This window comes from Arvicola amphibius, chromosome 9, assembly GCF_903992535.2.
Source record: "Arvicola amphibius chromosome 9, mArvAmp1.2, whole genome shotgun sequence".
NCBI classification, from domain to species: domain Eukaryota; kingdom Metazoa; phylum Chordata; class Mammalia; order Rodentia; family Cricetidae; genus Arvicola; species Arvicola amphibius.
Genome location: NC_052055.2, coordinates 41,360,835 through 41,385,411, shown reverse-complemented (window position 1 = coordinate 41,385,411; position 24,577 = coordinate 41,360,835). Strand labels below are relative to the sequence as shown.

Genomic DNA, 24,577 nt, shown 5'->3' with positions numbered 1-24,577 from the left:
TCTCTAGGCTGAGCCGGTCTCACTTTTAGGGAGGGAGGAGTTGGGGCGGGACCTAAAGAATTATAATTCAGAAAATAATGGCCCAGTCCACGGGTCTTTTCCCAGAAAGCTCCTGTCCCTTCTCTGGCTGGGTGAGGTCCTATCCTCTGGGTTTCTACAGCCCCAGAGGCTTCCCTTTTATTGCTTCGTGTCCAGCTGTGTCATTCAGGACCCTTGGGAGTCCTCGGGCTATGTTACCCACCCCCCCCCCCCCCCATTCAAAAACAAGAAACAGAGTCCTGTTCCCACTCTTGGCTCTGCCACTGGCTCTACCCCTCATTTTGAGGGTACAGATGGGTCAAAAGGGAGACATCGAGTCCCCAGCTGACCCAGGTCTTGCTCACCATACTATAAAGGGGCTCGCAAGGAAGGCCACGGCTAGAGAAACCCCAGTCAACACTTGTGCATTTAATCCAGGCCAAACCTCTGACAAAATGCTCAGCTCATTTTGTGTGAGTCTTCATGGCTGTCCTGCACTCTGGGGTCTGAGGTCTAGAAACGTGAGAATAGGATCCGGACAGGCTGTGGACAGGGCCTGCAGCCAAGCCACATCTGTATGCAACCGTGACTCAGAGGTGCTGAAGGACATGACAGTCAATCTGAGCATGGCATTTGGAGAACATTAGCACTAAAAACTCCACAAGACACCCGCTGTTCAAAGGTCGCCTTCCAACGCCCGCGCCAGCCACGTCATGAATGACTGGCCGGCTGCCCTGCGGTGTCCTGAGATTCACGCTCAGGCACATGGCTGGGGCTCAGGGACAAACCGGCAGCCACAGTCTATGTCTTCCTGGGGACCCTTTAGAGGAAGCTTTAAAGAGTCGCAGCTCTGAGAGCTGCCAGAATGGATCGGAGGGCAAACCCCAGGTCTCATAGAAAGACCGTGGGAACGGCTTTCTTTTGGAGCTGGGAATCAAAGTGTTTTCCTTGAAAATCGACCTGAGTCAGGGCGGATACCTTTGATCAGCGCGCCTGGGCCCTTACTACTCTCAGTGCCTTGGGAGGGATTGAGTTGCAGGCAAAGCAGCGAGCCAGCCAAGGCTCAGGAGGGGCTGGTGGATTCCAGAGAGCTCACAGGCGAGGTCAGGCAGCTGGAGCAGAGGTGGTGTGAGCCGGGGTGAGGTGAAGCCTTAAGCACTAACCTCTCTGCACCTTCAGTGGCATTTGTCAAGGTTATTCCTCTCATCTGCCTCCTGCTTAAAAGGTCACTCACTGTCTGCCCTGGGACGACTGTTGGTTAGCCTTGTTTACAAGACTGCTCTGTAGAGGATTCATGGGCCACTTCCTCTTCTGAGAGCCATGGGGTCTCCTGGCGCTGGATGGACAATAGCAGCTCCCCCTAATGTTTATAGGATCCAGGTTAGTTCTGAGTATTGCTTTCCCCTCAGCCTTCCATGGGTCAGCCCCGTCTGCCTGTTTGCTAAGCCACATTTCGGGAAATGCCTCTCTCATCTTTCAGCTCCCTGGAAAAGAGTATATTTCTTTCATTTGAGTTTTGCTTGCTCAGACATTTTAGATAATAGCAGAATAGTGAATACAAGTGTGTGTGTGTGAGTGTGTGTGTGTGTATGGGGGTGGAGGACTCAGAGATACCCAGAGTACGGTCTCATCCCTGCTTAATAGCTCTACTGCTCGGGCAAACCTCATCTCGTCTCTGTGCCTTGGTTTACTTCATCCGTGAAAAGGAGACTGAGTGCAGTTCCTATTCTCACCTAAGAGTCTAGGCTGTGTGGGGAAGCCAGACCCGGAAGCATAGCTCAGAAAGGGGACCTGGATATGAAGAGGGTATCTCCAAGAGCAGGGGCTGAAGGGGAGAATAACCCCAAAGCAAAAGTTGCATGTTTTAGAGTGACCCTGTCTGAACCCAATTGAGAATAACTGAAACCCGGTCACACGCCATGGCTCAACTCCACGTGAAATGTGCCCTCCAGGTTCTGTTCTCTATAAATGGCTTGTCTTGATGCTGTGGATTGATTTCAGACTCCCTCCTGGGCCTCCTGCTTGACCAGGGAGGGCAGGGCTAGGATGAGTCTGAGTCTTTGGGGGAGCTGGAGGGGTTCAGGTAACCCTGTCCCATAGGAAGACGACAGGAGGGGATTTAGTTGGCCACACAAAGGAAGACTGTCGGGGTGAGGGTCCACATTCTCAGATCAGGTTCTCTGATTACAAAGTATTCCCCATCCTGGACTCAGCAGAGAGGTCCCTGGTGACTCCACCCAGCCTTGACATTAGTTGAAGTGGTCATAGCGTCAGCAGACCGTGAAAGGGAAGGACTCAGGCACCCGGGGCAATAGGATGTCTCTCCCATGGGTCTGCAAACAGGCAGGGAGGAGCAGAAGACAGATGTGGGCAGAAGACCCTTCCAGCCTGCCCCTCACACAAACTGGACACCTAGCTGGACACCTCCAGGCTGGGCCACCAGTTAATACTCCAAGGTGACACCAACCCCAGTGTTCAGTCAGGGAAGGACCTGAGGTACTAAAAACAAACTGGATCCTGCTGTGGGTGTGTCACTTAAAACCGGAAGTGTGAGGTGGGTGTGTCAGTTAAACCCGGAAGTGTGAGGTCTGTGCCACCACACCCTGTGAGGGTGGCCTTGTTCCTTTTCCCCTGCAGGAGAAGAGCTACTGAAGCCCAGAGAAGCCAAGTCACCTGCTCAGAGTCACACAGCACTTGAGTGGGAGAACCAGGCTCCAAATCTGTGTCAGTAACGCTCATCCCCATCCGATCTGTGGCCAGGCTCTACGCTCCCAGACAGCCGGGAGCTGCAGAGAGCCGTCCATCTTCTCTGAACTGCTCTGGGAAGTGGGGTGGGTGGGCTTAGCCGTGGCTTGTGCTTCCTAGTCAGGACCATGTGTGAGGACAGGGAGGGGCATAGAGGACTTCGAGACCAAATGGGACAAAGCCAAGCCGAGCGCAGAGTCTAGCCTCTTCTTGTCTCCAGCTGGCCTGCTCCTCTGCTTCCCCCTGCATGTGCCCTCCCCAGGCCTCACTCTCTGGGGGTACCCTCTCCATTCTGTGCCCTGTATCATCCCATCGATCTCCTTGCAGGCTCACAGGTTCCTATCCAGAGCTGTCCCTCTGTTCTAGGGACATCCCATCCCACCCTACTTGACTTTCAGTTTCCTCTGCCTCTCCCCTCACACCGGCTCAGGGCTCTCATCCGGAGACAGATGTCACCCTCCCCCCCATACATACACCTGACCCTCGGGTCTTCCCGCTTTCCCTCTTCTTCTCTAGGCCACCATCACACAGGCTCCCAGGTTCCCATCCAGAGACACCCTACCTGACCTTCAATTCTTCCTGCTGCCCCCATTTCCACCTAGGTCAAAAGGAGGGGCTCTCAGCCACTGCAAGACAGGAAGCTCCTGATCTTCCTCCCTGCCTTCTCACCCACTGCCCTCATGGAACCCTGCAGGCCGCATATCTGCAACCTTCCTGACCTCTCCAAAGAGGCAGCATTGAGTCCCTTCCCTTGGAGAAAACATGGAAGGTTCTTGGGACTGTCTTCCTGTGCCAGATTTGTCTCCGTTTAGCCTGCATTGAAGACCTACCTGTGGCACCTTGAGTGTGACCAGAAGAGCCACTCTGACCTGTGCCAGGGTCCTTTGGACCCTCAGCAGCTCTGGTCACTCTGAGGAAGTCACAGTCTTTGGTCACTTGGTCACAATGATTCCTGCTTCTTCACATCTCCAACCCTGTAACAGCCGTGCTGACCTTGGCAACCTCCGTGCATCTGGGAGTCTGTGGCAGGTGGGGACATCGATCTCCCACTCAGACCTTCCACTCCCACTCCTGTCCTTCCACATGGTCACCCTGGGTGGAAGTACAGAGAAGGGAGCCATGTAGGGTCAGGGTCATTGTGTTCTGGGAACTTCAATGGCAGGAGGTTCCACTCAGGCTGGGAGGGATGGTGCATGCTTTTAATCCCAGCACTCGGGAGGCAGAAGCAGGCGGATCTCTGTGAGTTCGAGGCCAGCCTGGTCTACAGAGCGAGTTCAGGACAGCCAGGGCTACACAGTGAAACCTTGCCTTGAAAAACCGAAACAAAACAAAACAAATCAAAAGCAAGCAAGCAAGCAAGCAAGCAAACAAACAAACAAAAACACACCCCATGAACCTCTCCCTCCCCAGTCCCTGGAATCTGGCATCCTCTCAGTCCTACTCCTGGGGTACTTATCTCCGAAGACAGGTGCAGGAACAGAACTGCAGAGAACACTCAGACAGCTCCCTGTCCGGGCCACATTGTCCTGTGAGTGAGGCACTGCCAAAGTTCAGATGCATGAGACACAAGCCAAAGGGTCTGGGATTGGACTGTGCAAATGTCCGGGATCTGACAGACGGTCTTTGGCGGCTGGTGGCTACCGCGCTTGACTCCTCCATGAACACCACCCCCTCTCCATCCTGTGCCCTTGGCCCTTGGCTCTTCCCCCTCAGCAGCGTCAGGTGAAGCCTCGTTCCAAGCACAGTGCCACTGTTCATGAATCCTGGAGCTCTGAGCCTCTGAGACTTCGCTTGTTTTCTTTTAACATGTAATAATTATTTAGTGCGTGCATTCCCTTGCATGAGCGTGGCTGTCAGAGGATAACTGGAGGGAGTCTGTTCCTTTTCTACCATGTAGGTCACAGGGATAAAACTCAGGCCATCAGGCTTGGCGACAGCCTTTTTTTCCCCACTGAGCCACCTCTTCTCTTTTTGAGTTTTTATTTATTTATTTATTTGGTTTTTCGAGACAGAGTTTCTCCTTGTAATAGCCCTAGCTGTCCTGGAACTCACTCTGTAGACCAGGCTGGTGGGATTAAAGGTGTGTGCCCCCACACCTGGAGAGGTTTTATTTATTTTTTATCATATGTTTATGAGTGTTCGCCTGAATGTAACTGTGTACCCCTTGCATGCAATGCCTGCAAAGACCAGAAAGGGGGGGTTGGATCCCCCTGTGACTGGAGTTACAGATGGCTGTGGGCTCCCATGTGGGTGCTGGGAATTGAACTTGGTTTCTCTGGAAGAGCAGCCAGTGCTCTTAACTGCTGAGCCATCTCTCCAGCTCTACACTGAGCCATCTTTCCAGTCTCTCTCTCTGGAGTGAGGTTACTATAATTGCCTCATGGTATTAGACTGGCATTTAGCCTGTGTCATACCTGGCTAGGTTGATTTCCTATTCATGTTCTTTTCCTTCTATTTCTGGATACCCACTCCAAGTCAAGGAAGTTTTCAACTCCCAGGCACCTCCTGACCTACCTAGAGAGACTGAGTACTCCCTCCCTTCTACCCTCCCTACCTTCCACCCCAAGCATCTCTACTTTATCATCACAGGGGATGCTGACAGGCCAGGTAGTACTTGCAAGCTGCCTGGTACCCTTACTGAATGGTGTGTGCTTGTGCGTGCGTGCGTGTGTGTGTGTGTGTGTGTGTGTGTGTGTGTGTGTGTGTGTGTGTGTGTTTTGGGGGCACAGCAAATGCTAGAGGGGAAGGTTTCATGGACTTAGAATTTCTGTGAGCCCATCTGCAGCTTTGGACCTTAAATGGGGGCTGCTTATCACTGGCAAACTAATGGAGTGGGGCAGAGGACTGGATATCCACAGTAGCTTCATGGTCCAGACTGTGGGGTGCTGACAGCCCACAAAGGAGGGACAGTGATGGACTCCATCTCCAGGTCAGACACCCTAGCAGCACTGTACCGACTGAGATTCCTCCTGGCTCTTGGCTGTCTCCAGACTAGTTGTCATTGCTTCTACTACATGGAAGGAGCTGAGTCCTTTCTCCCCCATTAGACACTGTGCTTTCATCAAGGACCGAGGTTCTCATTCCAAAGTCTCTGTGTACTATGACTGGCCAGAGTCAGGCCCTGAATTTTGTGATCTTAACCCTTTAACCTGAAAACAGCCAATCCCTTAAGGCTGTTGAACAGTAGACACCTATTTTCATAGCTATCTCCAGAATTGTAAAGATTGGCTTAATTGCTCTAGCAGATTCTGTCACTTTTTGGAAGGGTGCTTTGGCCTCGGGCAGGGGCAGATGGGGGGAAGTGGGGGAGGGTTAACACAATTGGATGGTTATCTTTCTGCCAGAAAAATTAGGAAAGTAGCTTCGTCATGCTGGCAGCATGTCTACCTCCCTTAGTCTGAGAGTGACCTCATAACACTAGAGAAGCAAAAGGTCCCAGGGAAGGAGGGATGACCCCTTTCTAGGTCTCTTCCCTGGGATTCCAACCTCTGCCCTTCACTTTGGAACCCTGGGGAAGCCAGGCAGGCTCTGCTTACCCTGGCGGCCTGACAGGAGCATATTGAGAGCCCATCAGGAGGATCAGTTACCGGGAGCCTCTGAGGAATCAAGACTAGGATCTCAGGAGTTGGCCGTAGGAAGGGAGCACGGGTAAAGGGGCTCTGGACAGAGGACTCTCCAGGTAAGAAACATAGGCAGAGGGGGACACAAACAGGCCACAGAGAGGGTATCTGTGGGTGCAGGGGGCTGCTGGCAGTGCAGCTGCCGAGGGAAGTACTGGCAGAGGCATGGGACAGAAGGGGACAGGTGAGCTGCTGGCAGTGGGGGCAGAGCTCTCAATCATTCCATGCTATGGCTTCATGCACCCTCCAGCCCGTCTGGAACCCTGGGAGATCATTCTGTAACACCTGTCTCTTGCCTCCTCTATCCAGTCATGTGGTACCTCAGACCGCCTCTACCCTGAATTGAGGCTTCTTAATAACAAAGCTAGAACATTGCTCTGCCAGTATTATGGTGTGTATCTAGTATAGTCAAGCTGCAGCTGCTCCGCAACAGAGGCCAGAGAATATGAGGCTAATGCCAGCCTAAGGGAAGCCCGGGACAAGGACTCCTTGCCAGGGAAGGGGCCTGGGCACTAACTCAGTAAATACTCCCAAAGTGACCATTGTACCACATTGGCTGTGAACATGGCGCTATCGATGCCCCCTGTTCTTTAGGGGCTGGAGAGTCTCTTAGAGGCTCCACAGCGAATTCAGAATATCAGCCTGTTCAAAGCTGTAAGCAATCACTGGAGGATCATCTCCATCCCTGCCCTGGAATCTTCCAGAAGGCTCAGCCTCCCCTGAGGGCCCTTTCCCCAGGGGAAAGCTGAAGAGGCCAGAAGAGACCCTCCTGGCTCCATGCCAGCCCACAGGCAGGAGGCCCACAGCTCACTTTCCTCGGCAAAATAAATCTTGAGAGTTTCTAAGCGTCTCAAAACGCACGATCTTCTCCCGATTAACAAGCCGGCCTGCGTGTTCTTGGCTGCTTGCTGCCGACCTCAATTTAAAAACTGTCTGCTGCTCAGCTGCTGGAGAGGAAGGGCCCAGGAGGCATGGAATATTGAAACTGAGAGACCTGTGTTGCCAAAGTCGGGGGCGGTGGCTGCTGACCCTGCTCCAATTCTAAACAGCCTCTCAGAAGCTTGCAGGAGGAGGCCTAGCCCGGCTGGGCTGCTGCTTGGGCGGGTGGGCGGGGGGTGGGGTATTTAGACTGTTTTCTGATGAGTGTGGGTTAGGGAGGATGGCTCCAGCGGAACTGGCCTTGTGATGAGCATTGGACACAAGTGAGCACATGTGAGTAGCTCTGTATCTTTGGAGGATGGCTCCCGGAGGAATGGTTCTTATACCACCTGGAGACTTGACAATGTTCTCCCAGCCCTGATTCTGCTGGCCAGCCTCCCCTGCTGGCATGAAGACCTGCTCCCGCTGTCCCCTGCCAGGAAGTGCTCTGGTTTACTGTATTCTCCTTTCCTTTGTTTTCCCCTAGCTATTAGCCCCTTAGGTCTGTTTGGGTAACAAATGGGGGTGCCTTTTCATCCTGTGGGAAGGAGAGGGGCTAGTAGCTCAGGCTCTGAGGTCCCCTCAGCCCCCGGGATGTCTCTGCTTCCCACTTCCCACCTGTTGAAGAATCCATTCTAGTGGTTGACCTTCGCGACTCTCATTCTTCCTCAGTCAAAGCTTTTGCCTGGCCTCTGTCCGTTGGAGAAATGGAATCGCTCTGAAGACCACCCTGTGCAGTCCACACGCAGGAGGCATGCTTGGATGAAGAATCTTGCAGTGAACTGTCACTTTATCCTGTTATTTTCCCCCCCACAGGAGGGATATCAGTGACCCACACCGGCCTCCCTATCATGGTCTCTCTGGCCAACACGGCTGTCTCCTTTAGCTGCAGAATCAACTACCAGGACACCCCACAATTGGAGGGCTTCACCTTTAGCTTCTTTCATGAGGATCTCCATGGCAAGAAAAGTTTGGAGAAGCCAATTCACTGCAAACACAGTCCTGGCGCAGAGAACCAGACCCTGGATTGTGAGGTTAAACTCAACCTGCCAAATACATCGGCCACAGGCACTTACTACTGCTTAGTCAGAGGGCACATCTCGGTGCAGGGCAGTGGAACCTTCATTCTGGTCAGAGGTAAGGAAGGCTTCCTCTTGATCCTTCCAGGGTGAATGAAATGCTGGGACCACCCAGCAGTTTCTCTGCCTTGCCTTCTAGCTTTGCAAACAGAGCAGAAGCGCCCCCCCCCCGCCCCAGAACCCCTGCCCTGCAGGTGTGCCAGGCACCCACCTTTGTGTTGAAAGAGAAGGGGCCCAGTGTGTGGATCTGCCTCTAGCCACCTTGGACAAGTGACTTGAGAGAGGTCACTCAGCCCATTGGTGCCAGAATCCCATTAGCCGTGCAGGGCGGTGTGGGGTTGGGCGTGTGCACATGTGCACTTGTGAGCGTCTTGCTTGAGTGAGCATTTGCTTTACATCATTCTGGAAGTAATTCCTAGTTACCATTCTCAATGGTGTGAGACTCCCCAAAGTTAAAAGCGAGCCATGGTCCAAGTCCTGGTTCTTTCTCTAGCCACTTCTGTGAGTCCCACTGGGAGGGGATGGGACTTTGGAACCCTACAGCCCCGGGTTTGACGTTTCGTCTTACTGCTTGACTGGATGTGACCTTGGGCCTGACCTTCATGGCAGTACTCTGCCCGTCAAAGACTTTAGCGATGTTGCACAGGCTAGCCTATGAGGGATGCTGCCCGGGCACTTGCTCAGTAACTGTTATGGGCCCAGATGTGGGTTGTCCTTTGTCCTCTGCCAGCCAGATGGAGGCAGGGAAGGAGGGTGGAGGGGGGGGCTCCCGATGAGGGGACATTTGCCCCTGTCTACCCCTAGTGTAACTGTCCTTGTCAGTCCCAGTGTCCCTCAAGCATGCACTCATAGTGCCATTATTTCAGATGCAGGGAAGGAGGTCCCCAAAGATGATATGACTCACCAGGGTCCCCTAGGCAGCCCTCGGTGGTGCCAAGGCCCCTGAGTCAGGACCACTAAAGGGGCAAATGACCTAGTCCTAGCCTTAGAGTATCATGGCAATCAATACACACAGGAACAAAGCCAAGGCCCTGAAGGGTCTCAGAGGGGGCCCTGACAAGGTCAGGGGTCGTAGAGAGTTAGAAACAGGTAAAAGGGCAATGTGAAGCTTTGGGACTAGGGGTTGGTAGGCCATGTAGGCCTTGATCTCTCCTGGGAAACTTACTCTCTGCTCTCCGTGCTCCTCCCTCCCGCCCAGACACAGCATACCAGCCACCTTCGTTCAAGCGCCAGGAGGCCCTGCTGTTCAGTTTTACCGGCCTGCTGGGTGCCCTGAGTGTGCTGGGCACAGTTCTACTGCTTTGGAAGAAGGTGAGGACCAAGTGGACACGTAACACATTTATGCTGAGTCTTGTATCCTCCATCCACACTATAGACCTGGATCAGAGGAACTGCCCTGTCCCTTAGGGTATCCTAGGCCCTGGGCAGGATACTCCATCTGCCCAGAGGCCCACTTTGACCCAGTTGAAAGAAATAGGGGTTCTTTAGACTTCCCCAGGTTACCCGTCCCTTAAGAATCCGGCAGAAGATGCAGGCTCTCATCAGGTTCCTGGACAGAGCCCACCCCCCCACCCCTGATAGCCAACCATGAACAAGGAAGGGAGAGCCTAAAAGATACTATGTGCCTGACCCTCCCACACACATCCCGTGTGTTCCCTTCCGTAGCTCTGGGAGGACATTTCTTCCCATCTCACAGCCCCAGAGAGTGAGGCCCAAAGAAGTTGTGATTTGCTTATGATCATCTAGTGAGCACTATATATGACAAAGCAAAGCTGGAGTGTATGTGAAGGGGACAGTATGCTCCAGCTCTTGGCTTCCCGTTTCTTGTTCATGATGACTCCCTAGGAGAGCTGACTCCCCACTAGGGCACCCCTCATTCTTACCTTCTCGCAGTGATCTTTTCCTCGGCCTGTGGTATAGGACTCTGCACTTAGCAGTGTTTAGTAAGAATCTGCTGGCAGGATCATAATTCTTAGTCCTTCCATAGGAAATACATGGGTTAACAACTTTTAAAGTGGATCTTAGCCGAGCACCTACTATGCACCAGGCATTAGGATATATCAGAGATTAGGAACCCAGAGGAAACACAACGACTAAAATCCCAAGATAGCCTGCTTGGTGGTCGGCGGGGGCTGGGGAAGGGGCTTGAGAGCACAGCTCCAGACAGGGTTTGTGCTCTAACACCCCCCTCCACACACACACCACACACACACACACATACACACACACACACACACACACCTTACCAGCTCTGTGAGTTTGGGCAGGCTAATCAGTTCCTCCCTGCCTCAACTGAGATCTCCGCAGAGGAGAGTCCAAGCGGAGACAATTCCAGGCATCCTGCATCCTGGCTGCTCACAGGAGGGTGGGGGTGGGAAGCACTAAAGAAGACCTGGGCTACTGTGAGCACCAGGACAGCTCAGATGATGGCCTGAGAAGATGACGGCCACCGTGATGTCCACCATGGAAGCAGGTGTGACGACTCCACCTGGCTGGGATATGTGTGTGTCCTGGGCACCTTTCTCTGGAGACCTGGGTGACTGATCTGTCCCAGGGCTTAAGTTCATCCACTGATGAGCTGCCACGCCCCTCCCTAAGCTTCAGACTGGTACAGTGAACATGATGACTCATATACATGGGGCATAGGGTATCTCCACCTCAAATGACCAAAAGAACACTCTTCAGGACCTTAGGCCTCCTGAGGGCTCAGGATTAAACCCTGGAGCTGTGCGTGGCTTGTCCACTCACTCCCACATTCGTCCCTCAGCCTATCCAGGGTCCAGCCCCTTCTCCCTGGCCCTGGCTTGGATCCTCGATCACCTCCCCCCACCCTACTATCCAGCCTCTGGCTTCTGCATTTCTGTTGTCTCCCTGCCTGAGTGAAGCACCCTACAGGACAGGGACTTGATAACCTGGTGCGTGCCAGAGCTTGGCACATAGTAGTAGGTGCTGGTGGAAGGAATTATGGGATATATGCACGCTGATTCCTGAAAGATGAGGAGGAGCAAGCTAGGGCACAAGGAGGGCAAGACGACATTATGGCTCCCATTTCAAAGCGGGGGAAACTGAGGTTTAACAGGTTTCTTGGGCAGAGGTACAGAGAGCTAGGTCTCAGCCCAGGCCTGCTGACCCTCCCTGAAGCCTACTGGGGAGAGGAAACATGGGCAACAGAGAGCTAGGCACTATGGGAGAAGTCACGCTGGCTGGCTGACTCACCTAATAATCACAACCTGAAAGGACAAGTTCTGGCAGCTTGGGTCAGGGTCCTGAGTAAACAGAACTGGTTCCAAGGGACAGAGCATCCCCAACCTCCACAGCAAAACGTAACCCAACTGAGTTTGCAAGGGTACTCCCCCTCTGTCCCCATAGGATTCCCACTTCAGCCTGGGCCTCTTCCCCATTGCTCCCAAACTTCAATCCGCCTTGCACCTGCGTCTGAGGCCAATTATGGAGGTGGATGAGAGCAAATCTGACCACGTCCAGCTCACGTAGCTCCCACTGTTCTCCACCATACCCTCCAGTAAAGACACTAGTGTCATTTGTATTCTGAGGCCTCAACATTGCCCATTTCCTCCTGCTTTATCTTCCCTTCCCACTCTCTTGCTCGCCCTCCTCTCCCCTGCTGGTCCCTCCTCTGCACATCCCTAACAATCTGTAGCCTCCTATGGACTTGAGCTTTTTCCTGAGGCCACCAGTGTTACTCACCTCCCTGAGCTCTCAGTGGCAAACCCAATAGGCCACAGGACCCCCAGTGCTCAGCCAGGCCCAGCATGGAAGAGGGCTGGCACCACGGCCTGCAGGTGTTTTCCAAGACCTGTGTTTTCCAGCCTGGATCTAAAGTGCTTATCCAGGAAGCTTCCAAACAGCCACTGCCTGGGAGTTCCTGTCTTTCAGCTTTAGTGGCATTTAGAAAAACAGGCTCAAAAACGGGAGGGGCCGGGACCGCAGCCATTTTGACAAGGAGGTGGTACCAATGTACCCCGAGTGTCCCTGGGGTGAAACTGTGGCAGTGTTTCCAGGAATAGACAGTGCAGGGAGGTGCCAGATCTGTGTTTCCTCACGGGCAGTCATTTGTTAGCTTGGCAGGCCTCACTTTTCCTCCCTGTGAGGTTGGTAAGTCCCCGTCCACTCCCTCAGGCTGCTGAGAGAATTAAGTGACAAGAACAGGGGTCTTTCTGAGTTATAAACCGTGCACAGGTGGCCGCACCTGTCTGTATGAGACCCGCGAATTCCCACAAACAGATGCCAACACTCTAGGTAGCATTGGGTTGGCGTCTTAGCAAACGCAGACACAGGTTCCAATCCTGCCCCTGTCGCTTACTGACTGCGTGTCCACACAATCCCCTACCCTCTCCAAGGTTTTACTTCTTCATGCGCAGAGCGGAGATGACCCGAGAGCTCGTCTGCAGGTTTGTTGAGCACAAGCAACAGGGCATGTCTCCCTCCCCGACTCCATGTTCAGCTGTATGATGCTGAGACTGGGGGTGGCACCGGTTTCTGCCTGTGAGTTAAGTAGCTCTTGAGTGCTAATCCGGGAGTAAATGGGCTGGGGATTGGCAGGTGGCCAGGGTTTTTAATTAGCTCCTGCCCTGAGATGAGGCCGTTGTTGCTCCACCGTTGGCAGTGTGGTTCCTGTGATGAGGGGGGCGTCCAAACTGCCTCCCTCTGGCTGTCCCCGGGGCCCTGTGCTTTTCCAGCGGGGTGACCCAGTGTTCTCCAATTCCACTTGCCATTTGGTTTTAGCCTTCTGGAGTCTTCCAAAGCTGGCTTGATCTAGGCACCCTACCTGGAGCCCTTGATGCTTTCTGCTCCCCTCACTGCCCTCCCGTCATCCTGCCCATCAGGGTAGTTAGCCTTAGGCTGACCTCTCCTTGAGCACCCTCAGTCCTGCAGGTTTGGTACATGCCTGCCTGCCTGCTGTGCTTCTGCCTGGAGCTCTTGCCTCTGTTCCTGCTGAACACACTCGTATCCCCCCCCTCCCCCAATAACCCCTTCCTGAGTCATTGGTCTCCACGTACTGGTAGCTCTGCTGTGGTAAATTTACTATGTATGGCCCATCTCTCCCACAAACTTTAAGATCAGGAGAGCAGGAATGTGTCCACCCTTTCACAGTGCCCAGCTAACAGAGGTGTTCAGCCGACATGAGGTGGTTGACTGAGGGTTTCCCCCGAGAGCACCAAGCACTCGCTTAAGGCCCCTCCTTGAAACTTTGTAATCGTCTTGCTAAGGGGCTACTGCTGAAGACATTGAAGCTAGAGAGAACCTGTCTTCCTTCAGGGCCACAGTCGGTGAGGGGCTGGCTGGCATTCACTTGGGGCCCACCTACAGTTTTGTCCCTAGAGTCAGGCACTCTGCTGTGACATGGCCCCACGTGGGTCTTTGCGTTTCCTGTAGCTTCAGGCACCTCTCCCTGGAGACGGTGAGTGGAAAGGGTTGAGTGATTAATTTTTGTGTGGCCCCGTGGCAATCAGCAATTTCCTCCCTCGATGGGGTCTGTAAGGGGAGGGAGATGGGAGAGCTGCTTCTCCTCAGCCTCCACAGCCCTGGCTTCCTTCTCCCTACAGAAACAGATGTCAGTCCTGGGCAAGCACATTACCAGGACATGCCCCGGTCCCAAATCCACTGGTGGAACCACAAAGCCTCCAGCAGAATCCATCTACACGGTGAGTTCCAACGCCCTTCTACCTCTCTCGGGCTTGACCTAGGGCCTGGCTAGCTGTGTGAGGGTAGTGTTTCCTTATCTATAAAATAGACACGGCAGTTCTACAAATTAGGGATTTCTACAAAGGCCAAGGGAGAGGCAATGTGTGGGTCCCCTTCTGGAACATGAGGCAGTGAGAGCAAAAGTTGACAAGGATGAAGAAGAAAGTTCCTTCAGCTGAGCAAATTATCCCCAACCCGGCTTGCAAGCTTTTTCCTATTTCTATTGCACAAGTGACCCTGATGCAGCAACAGCCAGCGTCACAAAAAGAGGAAAGGGCCAGGCACCGCCCCACACCCTTGACACATCAAGGGCTTTCGCTTGTCCACCAGTCCCTTCCTCATCTATCCCTTCAGTCACAGCAAGGCTCCATGTGGGACTCCATGTGTCACAAACCCTGTTGTGTCATGTGCATTCTTTCCCCCACCCCCCCTGCACAGTTTTCAGTTACAAGGGAAGGGCTTGAGGAGACTGTGCCTGCCTGGTCACCCGGACGTGGGACTTCCCCCGAGTTGTGTTGCTTACAGTTCTGTGAGTAGTGTCTGCTTAGTGTAGACAAAGTCAAGGATTTACCACCCAGTGTCAGCCAGAGCCACCGGGTGCTTCTGCCGACCCCACAGTTGGCCGCTTGGGTAGCCAAGGACATATTTTGAGGGTGTTTACCACTCCTCCTGTCTCCAGAACCTTGTTGATGCACACGTGAGACCTGGCCATAAATCCCCACCCAGAGCATGATCAGAATCAGGCTATGTTTGCTGAGGGTGGGGGAAGCGGCAATGAGGCCGAGGAACGTTCCCGTGGGGGGCAACACTGACAGCTCTCAGAACAGGACAGTTCTCAAAGGGCCCTTAGTTTCTCCTCTCCAGGGACTTTCCACCAGCTGCTGCAGCGTATGCCGCCCCAGATTCCCCCAAATCCCCTCTTCCTTCCCAGCAGCTCAGCACTAGGAGAGAGTATAGTGTCAGCTGCTATGTGAAAATCAATCTCTCTTTCTCCCAATCAATCTCTTCCTCCCTCTCCCTCCCCACTCCTTTCCTAGCTCATCTGGGAATGAAACCCAGGGTCTTGTACTCGCTAGGCAAGAGGCAACTACTGTACTCCCAAGCAGGAGCCTCAGTCCCTATACTGCATTTATTTTCAGCTTTTGTCTTTACACCATAGCTCAGGCTAACGAATTCCTAATCCTCTTGCCTCCACCACCCGGGTGCTGGAATTCTGAGCTTGAGTTTCACTGTCCAAGTGTACTATAAGAACGTAGAGTTGCACAGAATTTTTTAAAAGATTTCCTTGATTTTAATGTATGTATGAACCTTTTGCCTACATGTATGTCTCTGCACCCCTTATGTGTTTGGTGTCCAAGGAAACCAGAAGCGGGCATCAGACTCTGTAGAAATGAAGTTACAGACAGCCGTGAGCCGCCATGTGGGTGCTGGGAATTGAACTGGGGTCCTCTGGAAGAATAGTCAGTGAGCCGGGCGGTGGTGGCGCATGCCTTTAATCCCAGCACTCGGGAGGCAGAGGCAGGCGGATCTCTGTGAGTTCGAGGCCAGCCTGGTCTACAAGAGCTAGTTCCAGGACAAGCTCTAAAAAAGCTGCAGAGAAACCCTGTCTCGAAAAACAAAAAAAAAAAAAAAAAAAAAAAAAAAGGAAAAAAAAAAAAAAGAAAAGCCAGTGCTCTTAACCACGGAGTCATCTCCCCCAGCTCCTTTGTAACAGTCTTTGTCTCTGGTTAAATCTATTTTTCGTATGTACACGTATTCTGACTTTTATAGTCTGAACGCCACTGAAACTGGCGTTATGTCTCACCTGGTGCTCTGCACACCCTTGGCAAGCAGCCGCACTTCATTCATGGTACGTGAGCGTTCCATATGTGTCAGTGATAGCAAATTTGCTGATCACATTGCTAAAATGGTCCAGATCCTTGTTGATCCCTATTGATTTTCTTTGTCTGTCTTATCAGGTGTGTTAAGTGTCTGCCCGTGCGATGGTGGGTCTGCATACTTCTCCTTTTAACTGTGTCAGCTTTGCTTTCCTTCATGTGGAAAAGCACTCAGACTTTATCCGAAGCACCGTGGCACTTGAACTTGTGTTTAGAATCCTGACCTATTAGAGTTTCTAAACAGGCCAGCCTGACAGAAGCGAAGCCTTGTGTTTGTTTTGCTGTAGACAGGGTCTCACTGTGTTAACTCGGACTTGTCTGGAACTTGCTGATTCTACTACTTAAACCTTCTGAGTCCTGGTCCCGATGATTAATGCAGGGTTAGTCATCCAGCATTGCCTTTGCAGCTCCCAGCACACTGTGATACCTTCCTTCTTAAATTCTTCTTGAACTGTGTCTCCTCCTTTTGCCCCCCCCCCTTCTCTACAGATGACAGAACGCCCCAGGGTGCCTTTTCTTGATTTTTTTTATTTGACATTTAAAAAGAAAATCTGTGTATGCACGTGTGTGCATACCATCTGTATATGTGAGTGTGGATTTCAATGTGGCACAGCAAGTCAGAGGGCAACCTGGGACACTGGTCCTTGCTTTCTTTAGTTGGGACAAGGTCTGCTTGTGCTCATGGCACCACACTCCAGGCTAGTGGGCCTGCAAGCCTCCAGGAGTTCTTGTCCCTGCCTCCTATCTCACTCCAGTAGTGCTGGCATAACAGGCACACACGGCTTGCACCTGGTTTTGTATGGCTTCTGGAGATTTGAACTCAGGCCCCGCATACTTGTGGCAAGGGCTTGGCCCTCTATGGTGTCTCCTAGCCCTCCCTCGCTCCTTTCTGACTGGCTAGCCCTGCAGCCACCCTCCAACAGAGCTCTCCTTGGCAGTCGCTGTGGTTCCACGTGGCTGTATCAGACAGGCAGTTCTGGGTCCCCAGGTCCCTTGATGACTCAGCAGCTTCTGACAGCTCCCTGAGAGCTCCCTCCTCCTCGATTCTAGAACATTTCATTCTTTCTCGATCCTCCCTGATTCACTGCCACACCTCTTCAGCCCCCTCTCGTTCCTCCTCGGGAGCTATGAAACCCTCATCTCCAAACATTGGTGCAGACAGTGGGGTTCAGCCCTGGGACCTCTGCCCTCTCTTACTATCACTCCCCACCCCTGAGTGATCTCATCGGGAAGGGTTCTGAATACCATCCCTGTCTGGATCAGCCCCAGCTTTTATCTCATACATCTCTGAGCCTTGGACCCAACTCCACCGAGATGTCTCATTAGCAGTCCTCAGCCAAATTCCAAATCTTTAGGCACTGTGTGCTTCTAACATCCTCTCCCTAGGAAATGCTGGCTGTTCTGTCAGTCATTCAGGCCAGACACCCTTCCTGATCTTGCAGGTGGAGGAATTGAGACAGAGTCTCACTTGGCTGGCCTGGACCTCACTATGTAGAATAGGCCGGTCTCGAACTCACAGAGATTCATTTGCCTCTGCCTCCCAAGTGCTAGGGTTAAAGGTGTACACGACTATGCCTACAGAAGCAATTTTTGAGACCATCAATCCTTTAAAAGTTGCCATCCCCTCCCCCCCAGATCAAGATTAGAAGTCTGTTCACAGCCTCCAAGCTGCCACTCTACCCGTCAAGAGGTCCTTCCTGTACCTACTTTCTCCTCAGATGGTCCTTACACGACAGTCTCCCCTGGCTCCCCTCTCTGTCTCTCCAGCCATCATGCCCTGCTCTCTCTTAGGTTGTTGCGGTCTCCCTCAAGCCCCCACCTCGTCCTGCACAAGCTCAGGACTGTGGCCTGACGTCTGCTCTGCCCTTCCAGGACAGCTTAGATTCGAGACTTGATGCAGGGTAGAGGGGATAACTATAGCAAATGGGGTGTCAGTAGCTTTTAAAGATCTCCCCTCACCTCTGCTCTCTGCCTCTGCCTGGCCCAGTGTCCCTGCCCCCCAGTTCCTCTTGTCCTCTTTGAAGTGATTTTTAAAAAAATTATTTATTTTTCTATGCTTTGGTGTTTTACCTGCCTGTATGTCTATGGGAGGGTACCAGGTCCCCTGGAACTGGGGTTACAGACAGTTGTGAGTTGCCATGTGGGTACTGGGAATTGAACCATGGTCCTCTGAAAGAGCAGTCTTAAGTGTTGAGCCATCTCTCCAGCCCCATGAAGTGACTTTTCTCACACTCAGATGCAGTATTGGAAAAATCTTTCCCAGGAGTGGATTGGCGACTTCAATCATACCAGACCCCTGACCCAGAGCTGGGGTGCTCTGTAGTACTGCCTCTTTCTAAACTGTAATCTCAGAGATCCAGGCCCAAATAGCTGGCTTCACACTGCCCTGAACCAACCTGAAGGCTGGCCTTGATTCTTCCACCAGGCTAATGAACATTTGTAACAGCCCACTGGGCACCAGGAGGCAAAGGGGTCTGTAGGACCTGAGAGTCAGACAAGTAACCGCTGCAGAGCAGAGGCCAGCAGAGCCTAGCCTGGACAATCTGGCAGAGAGTCGAGGGAGGCAGCCTCCCTGTTAGCCCTGCTGCCCGTTGCTGAGAAAGGCCCAGAAAACTGAACTGAACGAGAGAGGCTCGGAAGTGTCCTGCTGACAAGGTTCTCCCTGCATTTCACAGCCAGGAACAGCAGGTCAAACTCTGAATGCAAATGCAGCCAGCAGGTCAGGACTGTCAAAGGCTCCACTGGAGGGATGGCCACCTTGCCTTATGCAGCACAGACACCAGAAACAGGGTGCCCTTCCCTGACTCTGCTGGTCCCTGGCTTCTTTGGGTTTGCATCTGCTAGGGTGGCCAGAATAGTGGAGACGTGAGAGAGAGGGAACCACCTGTGGTCCCTGGGTCTTTGAGTCTGAGAAAGGCCTGAGGGGTCATAGTGTGTCTGGGCAACATGTTCTACCCTGTGCACTGGGCAGAGGTCAGTTCTCTGGTCAGGCACAGAGGCCCACAGGGCTCAGAATGGGCCTTGGAGATGAGGCAGGCTGGAAAATCCTCTCCCAAGCCCCTCCCCTGTCTAGCTGAGAGACACTATGAGCAGTCCTCAGGACGGCTTGCCATCCCTGTCTGTGTCTGATGCCCTTGAAGTTAGGGTCTTCCAAGCGCCAAATGGTTTATTACAGGGGTTTTCATGCCTGGCTACCTCTGGGCGCTTTCTTCCCTTCTCTCCTCCCACCTCCCCACCCTCCTCCTGCCTCTGAGCACCACCTGTCTCCCCAGCCTGCCTCACCAACCCCTGCTTGACTGTTGCCAGGGAAACCGCCTCCTTGGCAACAAGCCGGCATCCATGTGACAAGTACACTGGGGAAGGGAGGGGTTCTGCCTCTTGCTTGGGCTTTTGCAAGCTGTGTTCTAGAGCTCTGAAACACCGCAGCTGGGGTGGTGCCTTCCTGGGCGATCTTTGAACAACTGCATATTAAGCACCTACTGTTTGCCTAACTCTGTGCAAGGCTCTTTATATAAATATGCAGCCTCATATTTATTCATGTGTTGGGCCTATTAAGACAGATATGATAATTTCCATTTTGTAGTTGAGGAAACTGAGGCACAGAGCAGCAAAGCGGCTGCCTGTGACAGCAGGTATCAGAGCCAAGAATTGAACCTGGTCTTGTCTGACTTCAAAGCCAGGGTCTTCTCACCGTCTTGGAATCTGTGGCCTGGCTGCTAAAGACCCTCAGGAGTGACTGGCCCCACACACCTAGTAAGGGAGAAGTTCCCTCACCAATCCTCACCTGGTGGCACTGTCACTGCGCTGAGACCAGCTATAGAGTCCGGAGCCCACAGACAAGCCAGGCAGGGTCCCTGTCCCCAAGAGATTCCCAGTCTGCTGAAGGCTGTGGATATACCTTGGATTTGAACCACATCCAAGCGAGCCACAGAGGCTGGGTCCCAGCTTCTCAGCCCCAGGGAAGTTCACTGGAGAAGTCACAGATTGCAGGGCTGTGGTCAGAGGGGAGAAAGGGAGCATGTGTTTCCAAGGGTGCATATTTAGGGAATGATTCTAGCCCTACATGGCCAGAGTAGGGTGACTTGAGGGGACCAAAGGGAAATATAGGCTGGGGAGAGAGCAGCGTGCACTGGGCTCTGGAGTTAGACTCTGGAATCTTCCAGCAAGGCACAGGACCGATGAACGAGGAGTGAGCTCCCACTGCTTGCCTGGGTCGTCTGGGAGCCCCAGATGGGTAGTGAGTAAGAGGAGACCTAGAAGGTGGATGAGCACATGGGATTCTGTCATGGACAGTCCCTGAACTAGGGTGTGAGGGCAGAAGTCAGCAGGGGCCCTAGGTGTCATGTAGGGTGCTTCCTACTGCTGCTGGGGCCTCAGGCACCCGAGGACTGTCAGGGATGGTGGGCAACAGTGTATCCTTTTGCCAGCCAGGGGGAGTCTGGACTGAGTCCCATGCTGGGCTTTGCTGGTAGTCCTTGAGGGAAGCGGTGTGTTATAGACAGAGTTGGCCCTGTACAGTCAGGGCAAGGACTCAGGTGGCTCAGAGACTGCCAGTTTTAATGGGGACAGCCCAGGGATTCTGCCCTTCCCTGGGCTTCCACAGCACATCTGGTTAATAACAGGCAGGAACCTGGTCCTTCTATGTCACCTGCTGCTGACACTGGTGCCCTCTTTCCTGCAGGGTCTACAGCGCCGAGAGACAGAAGTCTATGCCTGCCTTGAAGGAGAGACTGGCAGCCCTGTCTCCAGCCAAAGTCCTCCCTCCAAGGTATGCCCGGGCCTGGGGACACAGAACCTGCTTCCTTCTCACCCCTCCCTCATCTATGCCATGGGAATTTAATAGACCCCAGAACTGGGCCACTCACAGTTGACTGTGCCATCCCCACAAGCTGGCCTAGTGGTTGGGAGGTCTGGCAGCTTTGAACTCAGTTGGTCCCTCAGCAGCCCTGCAGCCTTGGAGGAGCTTGAATCTCCTGGTCCGTATTCAGAGGAGCCAGGATAATCCTCACCTCCCAGGCTTTCTTTGAGAACAGCTCACGGTGTTGAGAGGGCGACCCAGGATCCAGCGTGAACTCACACAGTGTGGAGATCATAACCACCACTGGTGAGCTCTGTGCAGTGTCTACACTGGCCAGTCAAATGAGAGCATAAGGCATCCAGATGGCCCCAGGCATGTACCGGTTACAGTCTGAGTTGGATAAGCACTGGTGCCAGCTCTAGCTGTTATTGTAACCGGGCCTTGGGCTCACTATTTTGTCGCGCGTTCTCTCTTAAACCTCAGTGTGCTCAGCGGGGTGGTGGTGGCAGCAGCAGCGGTGGCAGCGGCTGCACACGCCTTTAGTCCCAGAGGCAGATGTAGACGGATCTTTGTGAGTTCAAGGCCAGCCTGGTCTACAAGAGCTAATTCAAGACAGGCTCCAAATGCTACAGAGAAACCCTGACTCAAAAAAAAAAACCCTCAGTTTGCTCATCTCTAAAGTGGATGAGTAATACTGACCTGAGCTGCCAGCTTTGCCAGAATTCAAAAGAGTAACTGAGCCTCAGAGCTTTGAACTCTACAAAGTGTGGGAAGCCTGCAAGGTGGGTGGTCTCAAAACACGGTGGAGAAGCCTCAAGGAGTGCAGGAACTGGTACTTGGCCCCCTCACTTCAAGCTGGAATTATTTGTTGAATCTCTAATTTTCAAAACCCTGAATTAGGTTCTAACTGGAAGCAGGGTCTCCCACCCCAGACCACTGTAAAGATCTCAGTCAGTAGCTATACAAGGTCAGGCTCCTGGGGTGCTAGGTAGGAAAGTGAGGTACACTTACCTTCTAGAAATGTACACTGCGGGAATAAACTACCAACCCCAAAGGCATGCAGAGAAATCAGTAGCCCTGTGTGGAGGACAGGTTCTGTGGTGAGGCCAGACCAGTGTGAGGAACAGGGAGGACTCCCTAGTCCTCTTGAGATGCACCTGCCGGTGAATTCTGATAGTTGAGGGCTGGGTGTCTATGTGGAAGAGATCGCATCCCAGACCAAAGGAAGATCATAGGGAGAAGCCAGAAACTGGCCCTGGGAGCCTGCTGGGGTTAGAGGGTGGAGGGCAGCTATGGAGAGGCATGGCAGAAGAGGTGGGCTTGGGGACAGAGGTCATGTTTCCTATCGAAGTGACTCAGTAAGCTATCTGTCTGTCCCCAACCAAAAATAAATTGGTTGGTACAAATTAATAGCCAGGCGAGGTGGCTCATGCCTATTACTGCAGCATTCTGGAGGCTGAGCAGAAAGATTGCAGTGAACTCAAGGCCAGCCTGGGCTACACAGTGAGATCAATGCAATAAATGACTAAACACTGGCTCAAATTTGTTCTTTTTCTACCTAATATTTCTCTCTCTCCTTTCTCCCCGCTCCTTCTTTCCCCCTCTTTTCTCTCCTAGGAGAAACAGAATAGATTTGAGGAAGACAATGAATTTAACCTCGTCTATGAAAATCTCTAGGAGACGTTCCACAAACCCTGAGCCTTCTCTTGGATTAGGGACCCCGAGCCGCTTCTCTTGTCCGAGGACACAATCTGGGCCAGGAGCAGGGCCCGTAGACCATGCCATCACCTGCACAGTCTGGCCTCTCCCTGCCGTGGCCTGACCCACTCTCCCATCCTTCCTGCCAGCCTGTTGTTCACATCTCTGGGCTTTCGCCCAGCCTTCTCCACCATCTAGAGAGCCATTCTTCCCCTGGTCCCCCCGGGCTCTTTTGACTACCACCTCTTTCCCTCTTCATCCTTTACTGCCATCCCCTACAGAGCTGTGCACATGGCTCTCTTAACACGGGTCTCCCATCTGGGCCCATAGAGTGGGCAGCGAAGAACTGCACAAAAGCTGGCTGGGTCCAGGGCCGGATATGGAGGCTTAGGATATGGCAAGTGGTGGTGAACCAGGGCCCGGAGCAGGGAGGTTCCATATGTACTGGGGAGAAAGGGAAGTCTGGTTTGCTTAGGGTCAGTGTGGAGGACTGATTATACAGGAGCTCCTTTCCCCAAACAAGAACCCCTAGCTGATTTCCCACCAGCCTGTGTGGGCACTCACCTCACTGTGCCTACAGCCCTTGGCTCTCCAGGCCTCTTCCTTACTCTACCCTAAAACCCAGCTCCCCCAAATCCCTTCCTTGTGGCCTCTTCTGACCCCACTACCAGCAGCCCCATCCTATTTTCCTCTTTAATTATTTGCTTTTGGTCCATCCTGCCCCAATTTCAGATGGAGACCAGCCTAGCTGTCTCAATGCTACCTCTGTGTGGGTGGGTGGGTCTCTGTGCTGAAGTTCAAGCCAGGATGGACAAAAGTGACCTTCAGCCTTTCTGCCCCTCCCCAACCAGAAACTCATTCAAGGAACCCCTCATTTCATCCTCCAAGCAGCTCTGCAATAGGGGAACCATCTCCTTGGAAGACAGGAACTGAAGGTCTCTGTGTCCCGGGCTGCAGGGATCCTTTCTCACCCTTCTTCCCTCCTTTGCCTTTCCCAGACTCAGTTTATCTATGAAACAGACAAGCCAATCCACTTCCCCTGCTTTCCAGGCTACTTCAAAAGTGCCTGGAATGTTCTCATTCCAAAGCCTGTGTGCACCCAGGGAACGCGGAGGTGTCAGTGTTCAGGCACCTAGCCTGGACCCAGCAGTACGGAACCATTTCCCCTCAGGCAGCACCTTCTGTTCTGCAAGTGAGACCCTCCTTGAAGGAAGAGAAAGGCTAGAGCGGAAGACACAGGCTGATCTCTGGAAGCCCACTGTGCCCCTGGATAGTGGCACCAGGCTTTTCTGGGCCCAGTGGCCAGCAACCTACAAGCCTGGTTCTATCGAGTCCCTACTCTGTGAACATCCAACAAACAAAGCTCTTCATGGACTGGGCTAAGTGAAGGCCTGTGCTCCTGAGGCTGGCTTAATGAGTTCCTGGTCTGTGAAGGAGGGAAAGTGTGTGGCACAGAGCTGTCCCCAGGCTCCTGACTCCAGCAGCCTGAGAGGAAGGTCAGTGCTGGGGTGGGAACTGCAGTCAGCAAACACCTGGCTGCTACTTCCCCCGCTTCCTCAGCTCTGTGGCCAGTCTCTGGACTCTCTGACTGGGACTCAGGTTTCCCCTGCCCTGTCTAGGAAAGTGAGGAAGCCTGGTATGAATTCACATGGTGCCCTGGCTCAGAACCCAGCACCCAGGCCTCCCAGAAGTCCCTAATGTCCCCACCCCCCTCTTCCCTATAAAGAAGCTGAGGGGACCTGGCAAAACCTACTTTGTTTTTGTCCCTTGCCTGTGAAAAGCCTTCTGTGGCTTCTACTTCGCTTACAATAAAGTCTCGGCTCCTTACTGTGGCCTAGGAATGGTGGAAGACTGACCCATTGCTCCTCCTGGGAACACAGGCATTGCCAGAGTGATGTGATGGCTGAGGTCTGGTTGTGGCAAAAACGGGCACAAGGTTGGGGGGGCAGGGCTTACCAAGGGCTTTGTCGGTCAAGAATCGAGTCTGGGAAGGGAAGGAGAAGGAAAAGAGGAGGAGGAAGAAAAGGAAGGTTTAGGGTTCAGGGTGGGACCTAATAAGGGGTTTCCATACTAGGGAGAGTTAGGGAAGAGTATTTTGTGTCTCCCAGTAGTCAACAAAGA

The 24,577-nt window shown here is 53.0% G+C and overlaps 1 protein-coding gene across 1 annotated transcript in view; it reads left to right on the top strand.

The window, feature by feature from the left end:
* Nfam1 (NFAT activating protein with ITAM motif 1) overlaps window positions 1-24,297 on the top strand; it is a 31,872-nt gene extending 7,575 nt beyond the window's left edge. Inside the window, exons 2-6 of the mRNA XM_038342744.1 lie at window positions 8,118-8,438; window positions 9,579-9,691; window positions 13,945-14,043; window positions 20,642-20,728; window positions 22,376-24,297. Of these exons, the coding sequence (XP_038198672.1) occupies window positions 8,118-8,438; window positions 9,579-9,691; window positions 13,945-14,043; window positions 20,642-20,728; window positions 22,376-22,435 (680 nt within the window). The 3' untranslated portion in view covers window positions 22,436-24,297. The remainder of the gene's footprint in view (window positions 1-8,117; window positions 8,439-9,578; window positions 9,692-13,944; window positions 14,044-20,641; window positions 20,729-22,375) is intronic.
* Window positions 24,298-24,577: the final 280 nt, after the last annotated feature.